The following is a 14,245-nucleotide window of genomic DNA, read 5'->3' on the forward strand; positions in this document are numbered from 1 at the left end:
AATACTTCCAAGCACTTCGGAAAAACTGTGGTGGCTTAGCAATCAATTTGGATTAAAACATGAATAAAAGTTACCTGAGTTGAACATTAGACATTTCTATTTTTTATAGTAAAGAATCATGAATAAAATCACTTATTTGTATCTATAATTATAAAGGCTAGCATCCTTTTTTTTTTAGTCACTTATACTTAGAGAAGGATGAAATTCAGCTGTGATTGCTTCATAATATATGCCAAGCATTATGTACAAAATGATGTTGTGCCTTTCTAAGCCAAGTCAAATATTAGCTCAGTCCCTCAGTAAGGAGTCCTTGAGTCTCTCATAACATTACTCTATTACCTTAATAACATAATGTGGAATTTATTGTCTCTATGCAGTATAGAAGATCAATGTGGTAAGTGGTACTACATGTTATTATCGCTGAAAAGAGGATTATATAGATTTTGCTACCTTATTTCTTCAGTTACTCGATACTACAGGGTAGGTTTTTATTTTTATTTTATTTACAATTATTTCTATGCCACCTCCCAAGGTATGTCACATTAAAACATTATCTTCACAATCACAAAACTCAATAGTACAACCAAAATACATGTCTAAGCAAAAGCCCCAATGAGTGCAGTAGAGCTTCCTCCCAAGTAAATAGGTATAGGACGGCAGCCTAAAATAGTTATCTGAGCAAGCTTAGCAAATCAGACAGAACATTGTTAAACAGGGACAACAACAACAACAGTTCAAAGCATTAAAATAAATGGATCTGAGTTGTTTGCCTCATCATCTCTAAATTTTATTTGTAAATTGTGGAGCTGATTATTGTGCTTTAGATGCTATAGTACATTGCACATAAATAGATATAGATTTCTATACTGTTACATACTGTATGCATAAAGTATAATGTAAAAGGACCGAGCTTCATTCAGTTATTTACAGGGAATCGACATGGAAGATTTTCAGTCTGAATCATCACTGCTGAAGTAGGAACTGTCACAATATTCTGCTGTGTAAAGGAACTTGTGAAGAGTAGGATTCATCCTGGGGATCCAGTGACGAGGCACCAAATATGTTGAAAGGTTGAACAAATCAACAAACACTTTGTATCGGTCGCTGCCAAGGAAAAAGAAATGCATTCATATTTTTAAATATTCCATATTATTTTCTAGTTCTGTATGTCATGATGGAGTGTGCTTTTGACATAGATAGTCCTGTTATCAGGAGTTTTCATGTTGTACCAGCCTCCAACACTAATGCTTGAGGGCTGGGTGTCATCAGCTAAGGCTTGAGGGGGTAAGCTGGATAGAAAGTGGTGAACTAGGGCCGTGACAGTGCTATGATCTTATGCTACAAATTCTGCAGTGCCAACAACATGGCTTCTGTAGTGGTGGGTCCCCTTTAAAGTCTGCTGTGGCCTGATTCAGGTAGCTGCATGGATTGCAGTATGAAATGTAACCAGATGAACTTATGATAAACCAGAGGAAAATTAGGGTAATTTTGACCGCAAGAGCAACCACACCAGTATAGCTACTTATGGACACCATCTTTATGTAGCCACATTTTTCACATTCCTGCATTCATGGCTGGCAGGCAACATCCTAATTAAAGATACCTTTATTTGTCCTGAACCTGCTACCAGTCACTTTCACTGGGTGGGGAAAAAATTCTAGTGTTTTGAAATAGGGAAATAAACTTATTTCTCCATCTTTACTCTCCCTGTAAACTGTTAAAATCATATTTGTTAGTAGCAGTGTCATTTTTTTATTTATTTAAAAGAAAACCCTCAGACACAAATTTTGAAACACTGTTAAAGCAAAAATGTTCTATGTTAAAAGAATGGCTCTCTTCTTTCTTTTTTCATATCATCATCATTTTTTGACTTGTCCTTGTGCATTGCCATTTATGAAACATGAGTATAAAGTGGAACTCTATTTCCTATAGACTCACCTCACAGTTGAGCGTAAATATTGATATCCTGAGGATCCTCCAGTCCCAGCCTTGCTGCCAATCATTCGGTGCACCATACACACATGGTTATCTAAATAGATGAACTTTTTTTTAGTGCGTATCTCATTAAAAAGGCTATCCTATTACAAGTGGAATAGACCTTTAAAAAGTGATATAATGGATAGCTTGGCTTCTCTGTATTGCAAATTTGAGTGTCTTTACATTAACATATTTTCCCCAACTATATAATTACACAATATCGGCACAGATCATGCTTTGCAATACCTGCCTATTCAGAGGTAAGTCCCATGGAGGTAAGCGGGTATAGGATTGCATCTTTAGAGTTTTTTAAGTGTCTTGTCTAAGGCAGTTCAGTATCATATTGCAGATGAGGCTGAAACTGAATGGCCTGCTGAATGTGATTTCACGGGAAAGGCAGGATTTGAATTGGGAGACTTCCTGATGTGTAGCTCAATGTTTTGCCACTGTGCATCTAGTTATAAGGCAATTTTATTCAGTTAACTAGTTCAGGTAAAAAAGAAGATAGGGGTGAATATTTTTTCTAATAGACAAGGTAGATCTAATAGAAAGGATAGATCCCCAAATACCAAGTAGAAAACTGCAGATATGTACTTACTGAGAGACAAAGGGTTTGTCTGCAGTATTTGTTCACCATGAGTCAATGGTGCACATATTTCAGGAATCTGTAATGCATCTTTGCTCTCAATCCTATCACGCCACAACAGTGTTAGTTTGTGGTCTGTGTGCAAAGCTGCCAGGTGTCATCCACATGTAACAGCAGGGAGTAGGTAGTTATGTGATTTCCCATGTTTTGCAGGACAAGCATGAATTAATTAGCCACACATTTCATCAGTCAAAACAAAAAAAATTCCTTCTAGTAGCACCTTAAAGACCAACTAAGTTAGTTCTTGGTATGAGCTTTCGTGTGCATGCACACAAAAGCTCATACCAAGAACTAACTTAGTTGGTCTTTAAGGTGCTACTGGAAGGAATTTTTTTTGTTTTGACTATGGCAGACCAACACGGCTACCTATCTGTAACATTTCATCAGTCAGTTCTCTGTACAACCTCTTGGGGTTTCAGTACTGTTATAGTAGCAATGTGCGTTAACAGCCTGGGGGGATGCAGGGGGACGCATACCCCTAAACATTTTGTGAATCTTTGTACTTTTGTCCATTTACTATATTTATTTTTACCGATTTGAACTATAAAATGGTGATTTTCTTGAGTCAAAATGAGAGTGCCCCTAAACATTTTTTTAGAAAACAAGCACTGTCCGTTAGTGTGTTGTGGCAGACATAGCACAGGAGAGGAAACTTACATCTCCATTTAGTCATCAGCACATCAATATCCATCAGAGAAGTGAGGAGCTGAAAAGGAACCTGAAAACGAGGCTCCTCTCTTAAGGAGGTGGGGAGGACAAAGGAAAAACTCATCAATGTACTAAAATTATCATTTTTTTACTGTATGCATCAGAGGAAAAGGCACATTGGTAAATCTAATCTTTGCAAAAGTAGTTTAATGGCCTGCTATGGTTGAAATGTTGCCATTTCAAAAACAGCAGTAAATTGATAACAAAGATAACATTCGTAATTGGCGTCTCACAAGATTATATGGTTCCTGCTTCTATTCTTTCTACTGACATATATATGAGTTAAGAGGAGCTGGAGAGGAGAGTTTCATGCTGATGGTTCTGTAAGCGTAAAGGCACAGTTGTTTATTGACTCTAGATCACGTGGCATTCAGCAGGTAAATTATAACCAGCTTCCACACAAGATAGAAAGATGTAGAGTGCATTCCTGTGCATGTTTCCTGAGAAGTAAATCCCACTGTGTTCAGTGGGGTTTACTCCCTAGGAAGTATACTTAGGGCACAGTTCTATGATCCCTTGGAGGATGTTTGAAAAGGCAGACTTGCCACTTCCACACCCCAGCTTTAAGAACGCTTAGCCTTACACTTTATTTGCCAATAGTAATTGAAACATAATGTGAAATCCTAGAATGTTTCATTCTGAAATCCAAGCCCCTTCCCAACCTTCTACAATTCACCCAGGCAAAGTCTGCAGGGGGCATCTACTTGCAAAAATCCAAATACAGTCATACCTTGGTTGTCAAACACCTTGTGGCTTGAACGTTTTGGCTCCTGAACGCTGCAAACCCAGAAGTGAGTGTTCGGGTTTTCAAACGTTCTTTGGAACCTGAACATCTTATGCAGCTTCCGATTGAGTGCAAGAAGCTCCTGCAGCCAATCAGAAGCTGTGCCTTAGTTTTCAAATGTTTTCGGAAGTTGAATGGACTTCCAGAACAGATTTTGTTCGAGAACCAAGGTACAACTGTACTAAGAATATTTCACTCTCAAAACCAGCAACCACACTTGGGAAAGACAGCAGGAAAGTGGTTTTTTAAAAAATGTTTTTTATTTAAAAAAAACACTCTGAGGAAGAAAACAAGATTGCTAGTGGGAGAGATTTTACAGGGATGAGTCACCCTTTAAGAGAGAGATTTTACAGGGATGAGTCACCCTTTAATGTACCTGTAGAAGTAGATCATTAGAGCTCCTTTCATTGCTTTGTAAGACAGCCGTCTTTCACCTGCAAATTGTAATGCATTTTAAATAATATATCAGTTTTATTACAGCTTAGTTCCATCTGGTATGCTAGAAACTGGCAGTTCACATCTGCACACTCTAATGAGCCTACCTACCTTTACTAAGGAGATGTTCGTGGCGTTTTTCATCAAACAATGAAATGAGCACTTCTTTTTGTTTCTGAAGTTCTGCCAGTTGATCTTCTTTTTCCTCCAAGTCTTGTTTGGCCTTTTGAAGTCACATCAATTATTTATTTTAAAAACATACTAAAAGCTTCACTTTTTTGTTGATTTGCATAAAATGGAATATGTCCTAAGTTCCAAAATATTCCTTAAGAACTCAGTTATGCTGACCCAAGATGCACTCAACGTCATCCAATCAGTCTCAGCTTTCTTCATGAACTCTCATTCTCAGTCTTCCTCATCCTCGTGAATAGGGAACAAAACATGCACCCACCTGCTAATTCTTCCATTAATTTATTCACAATTTTTTTTCATATGTGAATATTAAATCTCTGTTTAACATCCCATGGGGCAACATGGGAATTAAACTTCTGATAACAAGTTCAGTGACTCGACTTGAGAGAGCCTTCATTGTCATGAGAGAACAAAACAGTCATGGCCCCTAATTACCACTCAATGGACTTTGGGAACTGAAGTTCTTTGAAGAGGTTAAGGAACCCTAAGAAAGTACTCCTGGTACTGACACAATTGCCCACAGAACCTTTGTAGGAAATATATCCCTTATTCCAAATCACTGAATTGGCAATGAGCACACACACACACAAGCTATATATATCCACACACCTTTGTGTGTGCATCACCACATGATCCACATGATAATACAATCATAAATGATTCCTTATAGAGTGTGTGATTTTCAGCTATGTTAGAACCATATATTCTAACACAGATAAAATGGATCACACAGACATGCTTAGATTTCCCTTCCTCCAAAATGCACGGAGAATTGTTCATACAGATGGGCTCTCTCGTGGAACTGAACCCAGGAAGTTCTCTTGCAACATACAGGCATGGATGGATCTGTGACAAATTATATTTACCTGCACCATTGCAAATTCTTCTTCCAGTCCCTTCAGTACATTCACTTCAAATTTCCCCCAGAAATTAAATCCTTCTGGTTCAAGTCCTGGCGTTCTCTCCAACCATGCCTTGCAAAACAAAATAGATTCACTATTGTGTAGGTTACATAGCCTGTACTGGTAATATTTGATATTTTAGTATGTGAAGTGGCAATCACGATCTTGAGAAAGACTTATGGAAATGTGTGGGCTTAAAAATAGCACAATGTTTATATTTGAATGTAACAGTTCCTATTGGGATAGGGACTGCTTTATTGATACCCCCCCCCCCAGCAAACTCTTACTTCCACTAGCTGCAATAGAGTTGGCTCCTGTTCAGATTTAAGCAATAATTCGTTCTCTTTTCCCTTGAAGTTATCTCGATAATGTCTTCTGTTATATGGGACTCTCAGACTTTGAGGGACACCAATCTTGTTCTCCAGCAGTCGAAACTGTAAGCTCTGAAATCCTGAAGCTGGACTCAAATAATCTCTTTGGGGATAGATTAAAAAAAAATACAATTGAGAATAGATTGTAAAAACGTGTTTTCATTTTACCTGTAAGCCACCTTGAGTTAATCAGGGGGAAAGGCAAGGTATAAATAAATCTAGTAGAAGTAGTAGTAGTAACATACAAATAGTGTTAATAGACCCTTTTTAGCAACCCAGTCCCACAGTCCAAATGTATTTCTATTTTTGATCGCAAATTTATTAAAAACAATGAGATATTCAATGCAGGAAGCTGCCATCAGCATTTTAGTGCAAATTTCTCCTAATTATACATATTTTCATGTAATTTTGCCTAACACTCACATTTTTACAAAGCAATTTGGCCTAATATAACACATTTTTGTATGCTTTTTTTTTTTTTTTTTGCTAATATGTGCTTTCATATGAACACATTACCAAAGTATATCAATTTTGTCTGCAAAATGGCACTGCAAAATTCTGAGAAGTGCAGATTTCAAAAGATGGCTGTGTTCCAGTTCACATATTGTTTTGGAAAGTGCAAACTAAGGACGTTTTCCTCTAAATGCCAACAGAATCACATTTCTACCTCATTGCTACTTCCTGATCCGGATTGCCCCCTTCCAAAAACCTGTAATTAAGGGAGGAAATTGCAACTCAAAACAGAGTTGCCTGCTACATACCAAGTGAATTTCAAGTTTGGCACTGAGCATAAGTACATGAAATTATTGCACATTTGTCTCTTGATTACCCTGCACTTCTCTCCCTTTTGTCTGCTGTTTACTCTGTGTTGGATTTTGAATTATAAGTTTCTTGTGCTTCATAAAGTGTCTCGGACAGTGATGGTACAACGATGGGATTTGCTCCCACAAGAGGTAGTGATGGCCACCCACTTGGATGGTTTTAAAAGAGGATTAGAGAAATTCATGGAAGATAAGGCTATCCATGGCTGCTTGTCGAAGCAGTATGCCTCTTCGTGCCAGTTGCTGGGAAGCACATGGGCATCTCTATGGCCATGTGAGAACAGACTGCTGGAGTTGATAAGCCCTTGGCTTTATCCAGCAGGTCTCCAACGTTCATAATGACCACAATAATAATGGAGTGTGGTACAGCTTCTTAGCTTAATAATAATAATAATAATTTATTATTTGTACCCCACCCACTCTGGGTGGCCTCCAACAAAGATTAAAAATACATCAAAATGTCACACATTAGAAACTTCCCTAAACAGGGCTGCCTTCAGATGTCTTCTAAAAGTCTGGTACTGTACTTGTTTTTCTCTTTGACATCTGATGGGAGGGTGTTCCACAGGGCAGGCGCCACTCCCGAGAAGGCCCTCTACCTGGTTCCCTGTAGCTTTGCTTCTCGCAGTGAGGGAACTGCTAGAAGGCCCTCGGCACTGGACCTCAGCCTCTGGGCAGAATGATGGGGGTGGAGACGCTCCTTCAGGTATACTGGGCTGAGGCCACATAACCACTTCTCTGTTGGCAGTGTGAACATTAAAATAATTGAATGCTTCCCTTGAGCTGTGAGACGGGCGACCCAGGGTTGCCATATTTTCAAAGGCAAAAAAGGGGGGCACATTTGCCAACTTCTACTTTTAATTATGGATCTCTATCACGACTCTACCCATGAAAAATAGGACAAGCACAGGAAAAAGAGGACATATGGCAACCCTGTGAGATGCTCAGTTACTTGTGAACATAGCTAAGAATGAGAAATCAAATAATCAAATACAGTGTTTACCTGAAATCAAAAAAGTCCAGGGCAGTCATTGTTTCCAGAACAGAAAACTGTTCCACAAGTAGTTTAAGGATCATTGTTATCCTGTTCATTCGAGTGACAACCTTAAGCATGTTTCTCTCATCTCTCACCTTAGTAGAAAAAGACATCATTATCATGACAACTGGCAAGGGAGAGCAGGGCCTCTATAGGTTATTCTAATTAGGGCTGTGTCACTCAGATATGTTTTAATCACCTGAGTCTTAATTTGAATGATAGCCCAATCAATTGAATCTGCATATGAGGAAACAAAACAATTGTTCTTAAGGGGGGGGGGTGCACACTTTCATTTTGTTTAGATGATGCATGAATGTGTCACACTGAGGATCATCCTAAACTCTGTTTGGGATTTCTCTGTTTGCCCTGCACTTCCCACTGGCATATCCCTACTGCTGTCCATGCTTTTGGGAAGATACGGGCAGCCAAACAAATGCATGTAAACTGTCCTTGTGAACAGGAACCTTAAGGCTTCAACTGATGCATCCTCTACATGTTTTCAGAATGTCCTACTGCAGATATTCTCCCAAATAAATACACAGATATCACTGGGGAAGGAGCAATAGTGGAGCACAATGGTGAGAGCCTTCTCTCCTTCCTCCCATAAATAGGTCTTTAGAATAAGATGCCTGAACAGGGGTTGAATTTAAAATATTCAGTGATTATTTGGTGAAAAATAGAAATAAGAAGGGTTTTTCATTAGATATCTTATATCTCTCTTACTTACGTGACCATTTTGAAAAATCACTCGAACTGAATCCAGTTCCCACAGAATCTGCTTGAACCACAGTTCATAAGCTGAAATCAAAAGGCACTGTTTTTGGTTTTGCTTCTTTGGGACATTGACAATGAGCTAAGCTGAAATATCAGAGGTTGATCATCACCATATCTATTATGAAACTGTCATATGGAAAAGTTGCTATCATTACTGAAAGATAGAATCCGTAAATAAAATGCTTATACATACTGACTCCAGTTTTTTCTGGCCTCAAGTATCCTTCGTATTTGCCTTATCTGGCCCCTCTCTGCCCTTCCACTTCAATGACTTTTGCAGCCATAAGGCAGTTTAACAGGATGGCCTCTGGGTAGTTAGCAAAAGGCCCCTGAATTGGCCCTCATATGCATCTAGAGTAAAATATATGTGTGTCCGATGTCTAGAGCATATATATTTCACTTAATGATGTTTTTTCAAAACATCAACCAATCAAGCAGCTTTCCTTGATACTCATCTAAAATAGTTTGGTACCAAGACATCTAGGAAATTCTCCCCCAAACTGAATCATGCTCCACCACATCTTTCCCATCAAAATTTTAAAATGGGGCAAGGTTTCTGAGGAATGGATAATATATGTCCATGTGCTCTCACTGCATTCATGTATTATTATTATTCATTCATAACTCTGACCAATATAATAAATATGACAATAATTTCATCATCCGATAGTCAAGTGGGGCTGCCTGAATAGCATTTGTTCTGCTCCTGCTTCTTCTGAAAGGTTACCTTGATGGGTCACAATAAAAAGATGCTCATCATGGATTTTGTTCCCCTTCTTTTCACTCTGAAGCTCCTGAGCATTCAGTATTTTGTCCAGCTTTAAAAGTAAGACATTGAAATAGTATAATTAATTCTCACAAAACTTTTCTCAGTTTGGCTTAAAAAATATATTGAACAATCAACCTGAACAACTTTAAGTTCAGAACTGTGTTGAAGCTTCACAGATTTCCCCCCTCCCCCATCACTGCCCCCCCCCCAAATAAGAGTAATATCCAAATGAGTCTTACTCATTGGTTTGGGGGATAAATTTGATTTGGTTTGCATTTAAAGCTGAATCTAGCAAATTTGCACTTTCCAAAACAATATGATAACCAAAGGGCAGCCATCCTTTGCAATTCATACATATCTGAATTTTGTGAAGCAGTTCTCCAACCAAAGAATGTTTGCAAAAATGCACGTATTACAGTAAAGTGTGCATAAAATGAATCTATTAGTGAAAGTAACATACAAAAATGTAATTTAAGGAGAAACCACTTACCAAAATGTGTGCAGTAGTCAAAACTGCATTCAAAAATATGTGCGTTAATAATTCTGGGATCTGTACTTTGTTAAGGGTGCTGAGAACTGGTAGGAGACCCCTATTCTGTTCACAGAACTACAATTTTCAGAGTTCTCTGTGAGGAAGGATGGACTGTTAAACCACTCTGAGCACTCTGAGCACTGTAACTCCATGAGGGAGAACAGAGGTCTCCTAACAACTCTCAGCACCCTTAGGAAACTCCCAGAATTATTTGGGCAAAGCCATAACTATTTAAAGTGGTATCAGAGCACATGTGTCAGAAACTAGAAGGAACTGAAAAACAACATTAATTGTTTTGCTATTGTAGCTTTCGTAGGTTTTTTTTGTTCTTGTCTGAGATGTCATTCCCAAAAGCTGTTTTGATTCAGTACTGTCCATTGCAGTCTATACTGAATAACAGCAGCTCTCCAGCGTCTTATTTCCTCAGCCCTGCCTGCAAATGCTACTGAGTTAATATTTTCATAGGGCTTTGTTTTGTAAGCCATCTTTAAGCACTTGTCAAAAGGTTGCTCTTAAACCCTGCAAATAAATGAGAAGAAGGACAATTGTTTGAATTATCTGTTGATACCGTTGTCTTGGAGCTGTCTACCTAGGCCTGGCCGGTCACTCTTTAATAGAAAGGAGAAATGGTCACAAATATGCCCTAGGTCATATGAAGTTGAAGAAAACTGAGCCGCTGGTCCATTTAACCTGGTATTATCACTCTGATTGGCAAGTGCTTGCCAGAGTCTCAGGAAAAGGGCATTTCCATCACCTCATCCTTTTAACTGGAGATGCTGGAAATTGAACAGGGGAACCTTTCACATGTAACACTAACACTAAGCAATGCCCCTTGGAAGAGAAATGTTATAAATATCAACAAGCCCATTTCTCATCAATGAGACAGGAATTGGGAGGGGGACTAAACAGATAAGATTAACATCAAGGTATTCAGAAAACCCTGTCCCTAATCATTGTCTGTGGTAGCCAGGCATACAGACCCACAAATTTGCCCCATGATGACTTATTGTCAGGCAGGATTAGTGGCCTATGCAGGCTTTTGTAATGTAATGTAAAATCATCATCTGACTTCTACCAAATAAAGCATCTCAGCTGACACAGAGTAACAGAACTGCTAGTACTAACAACACCTTCAACTCTTAAAAACCATTTTCTATATTCAGATCCCCCTCTCAAAAACAAAAAAGTGAAATAGATTTAAACTTTTAGAAAGCATAGGTAAAGGTAAAGGGACCCCTGACCATTAGGTCCAGTCGTGACCGACTCAGAGCGAACCAGAGCAGTGCACAGAAACGCCGTTTACCTTCCCGCCAGAGTGGTACCTATTTATCTACTTGCACTTTGACGTGCTTTCGAACTGCTAGGTGGGCAGGAGCTGGGACCAAGCAACGGGAGCTCACCCGGTCACGGGGATTCGAACCACCGACCTTCTGATCGGCAAGTCCTAGGCTCTGTGGTTTAACCCACAGCGCCACCCACGTCCCATTTAGAAAGCATAGCTTAGTAAAAAACATTATAATTTTAAAACTTTTTATTACCTATTATTATAGTTGCATTAGCAATTGTTATCATTCTTACTAAAAAAAAAATTAAATTTTGGTACTGTAATTTGTTTGTTTGCAAAGGGCATTCTGATCACCCCCACCCCAGCAAAATTCACAGAAAATTAGAAATGCCTGGGGGAAACAATTTTCCGAACCCAAAGTTAGAATACATAAAGGCTGCAATCCTATACCCACTTATGTGGAAGTAAGGGCTTATCGACGCCTCCGTTTGCTTTTCCTCCCCCCCCCCCCCGGGAATCCAATTTTTTAACGCTGAATTGGCAGTTGTGTTTTCCATGGATTGCTGTTTGTTCCAATTTTGCGCCAAAGAGTGGGTTTTCCAGGGGGAAGTGGTGGGGAAAAGGCAAAACCGCTCAGACCCATGCCTAGAAAGTGTGGGTCAAGTGGGAAACACTTCAGACCCAAGATTTTTTAGGCATGGGTCAGGCAGAAGTGTGGAAAAGCCCTAATTGCCAATGAACTTGGTGGAACTTGCTTCTGAGTAGATACGTATATGAATGTACTGTTAAATACCTCACTATTATGAAGGATATATTAGCTACCATAGAAGATGTGGGTAGCCACAAATGTTCAGTATGTTTGCAATTGACTATTTGCAAAAGGTCCAGCTGTCATTGCTGAAACTGCGCCACTAAGTCACACTTACCTGCAGATAGTCTCCATAGATGAGGCCACCTTTGCTAGCTTTGTTTAGCCCTTCTTGTGATTTGTCGCCTTCCTCATCCTCCAGTGACAGCTTCTTAAAATTAAATCTAGGAATAAACAACAGACATTCCTAATACCGGTAAAAGTGATATTGAGTGTATACAGTCTAAAGATCACTTACAGAAAGTATTCAATGTTAGCAAGAGTAACATAGTTCAGATCATTCAAATTTGCCTTAGAGTGATTACATATATTCATATTATATATACTAATGGAAGTGACCAAAGTGACTTGTTCTGACATTATAATGGTTCACGTTTTTAACATAGCTGAAAAATACTGATTCAGCAGTTCCATCTTTTCATGTAAAAAGCAATATAAAATATGCCACATCAATTGCTAAGATCCCAAAAAGTAGCTCTTGTGATTTGTTTAAAAAATATACCCTTTTAAAAGTTGATTATCTACCCATTAGGCAGTATTTTATTCTTTCTTTTTGTCCTCTTAAAGTTTGGTCATTCATAACATACCCTCCAACGTTCCTCAGAAAACAGGAACATTCTGTTCTGTGCCTATCTAAATTACTTCCTTATTCTTTAAAGAGAGAAATGTACTTACTGGTATTTGTTCTCCCAAAATGGACACCCACTCATGACTCCAGAATCTAATAACACACTGAGTCAGAATCACCTGGAGGTAAAATATATTGACATTTCCTAAATGCTAGCAGAACCGTTTTTGTGTAACCTGATCCCATGATTTAAGCCAATCCCCCTATTCAATAGCCATTCCTCTTGTCATTCAGCTACAATCATAGAGTATATCCTGAAACAAACTCCATGAAATATTTGTTTTGTCGACTGACCTTGGTTCAACCCAAAGAAGAACTAAAGAAATGGTCATAAAGGTCAAGGGGTCACAGTGAGCAACTTGTGCTGCAGTTGCACCCAACTGATCATTTTCAGCCACGCACAAAGTTTGAAATCAAAGTTGAGTGAAATGACAGACAAACGGATTGGTGTCTTTTTCATGGAGTCAAGAACCTCCTTAATTGTTGAAAGAAGAATGCCATGTTTAAGAGTTCAAATTCTGAAAGCAATTCTGAAAAAAGAAACTAATGAAATGCATATTATGAAGGTAACAAGAAATACTTTCTATCAATAACCCTATAATTAAGGCAATCAAACGTTCACATTTTAAATTAAAATGAAACCTGTTTTGAGGGCTTGTTAAGACTTGGGGGGGGGGGGCGGAGAGCTTAACTTTAAAAGAGCTTTGAACTTTCACAGTAAGTTTCCCAAGTCCTGGTTTTATTTGTTAAACATTGTTACTCAATTCCATCTAATCATTAACAGAGTACTGTTGAAGTAAGTGACAGTGTCTTCTCACTGTGCTTCTGTTGTATCTTTGGTATACAACATAGTCATATAAAAAAGGGAAAGATGAGTATAATCCCAATGATAGAACATTCCTTTTCTTAGTAAACTTATTTTAAAATAATCAGTTCTATATGAAACAATTATTCAAGAAAATAGAATACAGAATACCATTTGATGGGGGGGGGGATGACAAAACATAAAATACTGTACTGGCCTGACTATAAGACGCACCTTTTTTTCCAAATTCTGTCCGTGAACAGTTAAAGTGCAGCTTATATTTGCAAACTTTCAAAAATTGGGTTTTACTCCAATATTGTCTGCAGCTTTAAAACATTGCTGCAAAAGCGACACTGTGCTCACACCGTCCCTTGAAAGCACCCTGCTCACTTTCCAAACCACGTTCCCTTACACAGGCAGCAACCCCCCAGAAAACTAACAAGCTGAAAGGTGGTAGCACACACACCAAATGCAAGCAGGAATACAAAACTCTCTTCCTTCGATAACCAGTAAATGCAGTTGTCATAGCTAGAGTACTCTCCCGTTTCAGCAGTTCCATTTAAGGACTCCAATTTCATCCAAATAGGTGGCTTTTCTGTAGGAGTCTTCTTTATTTTTCCAGGATATTCCATTATTATTTCAGGAGAATCCTTTGCCTTGGGGGATTGAACTTTTAGACCAAATGCAAGACAAGAGGAGAGGAGGGAATTGC

At 38.6% G+C, this 14,245-nt stretch overlaps 1 protein-coding gene across 2 annotated transcripts; it reads right to left on the minus strand.

The window, feature by feature from the left end:
- Window positions 1-481: 481 nt before the first annotated feature.
- On the minus strand, window positions 482-13,161 carry TDO2 (tryptophan 2,3-dioxygenase). Of its 2 annotated transcripts, XM_083755883.1 has the most exons (13): window positions 13,023-13,152; window positions 12,776-12,847; window positions 12,159-12,264; window positions 9,374-9,464; window positions 8,600-8,670; window positions 7,840-7,967; window positions 5,932-6,118; window positions 5,609-5,716; window positions 4,662-4,773; window positions 4,492-4,549; window positions 3,281-3,360; window positions 1,939-2,029; window positions 482-1,104 (listed from the first exon to the last, which is right to left on the minus strand). In XM_083755883.1, exons 2-13 carry the CDS (start codon window positions 12,808-12,810, stop codon window positions 951-953), a joined length of 1,221 nt encoding a protein of 406 aa, XP_083612009.1. In that variant the 5' UTR covers window positions 12,811-12,847; window positions 13,023-13,152; the 3' UTR covers window positions 482-950. The 2 variants fall into 2 exon arrangements, with proteins under 2 accessions (XP_083612009.1, XP_083612008.1); XM_083755882.1 differs by lacking the exon at window positions 12,776-12,847 and having other exon boundaries at window positions 13,023-13,161.
- Between the last annotated feature and the right edge of the window lie 1,084 nt (window positions 13,162-14,245).

The sequence above is a fragment of the Podarcis gaigeae genome (assembly GCF_964106915.1).
Source record: "Podarcis gaigeae genome assembly, chromosome: 9".
NCBI classification, from domain to species: domain Eukaryota; kingdom Metazoa; phylum Chordata; class Lepidosauria; order Squamata; family Lacertidae; genus Podarcis; species Podarcis gaigeae.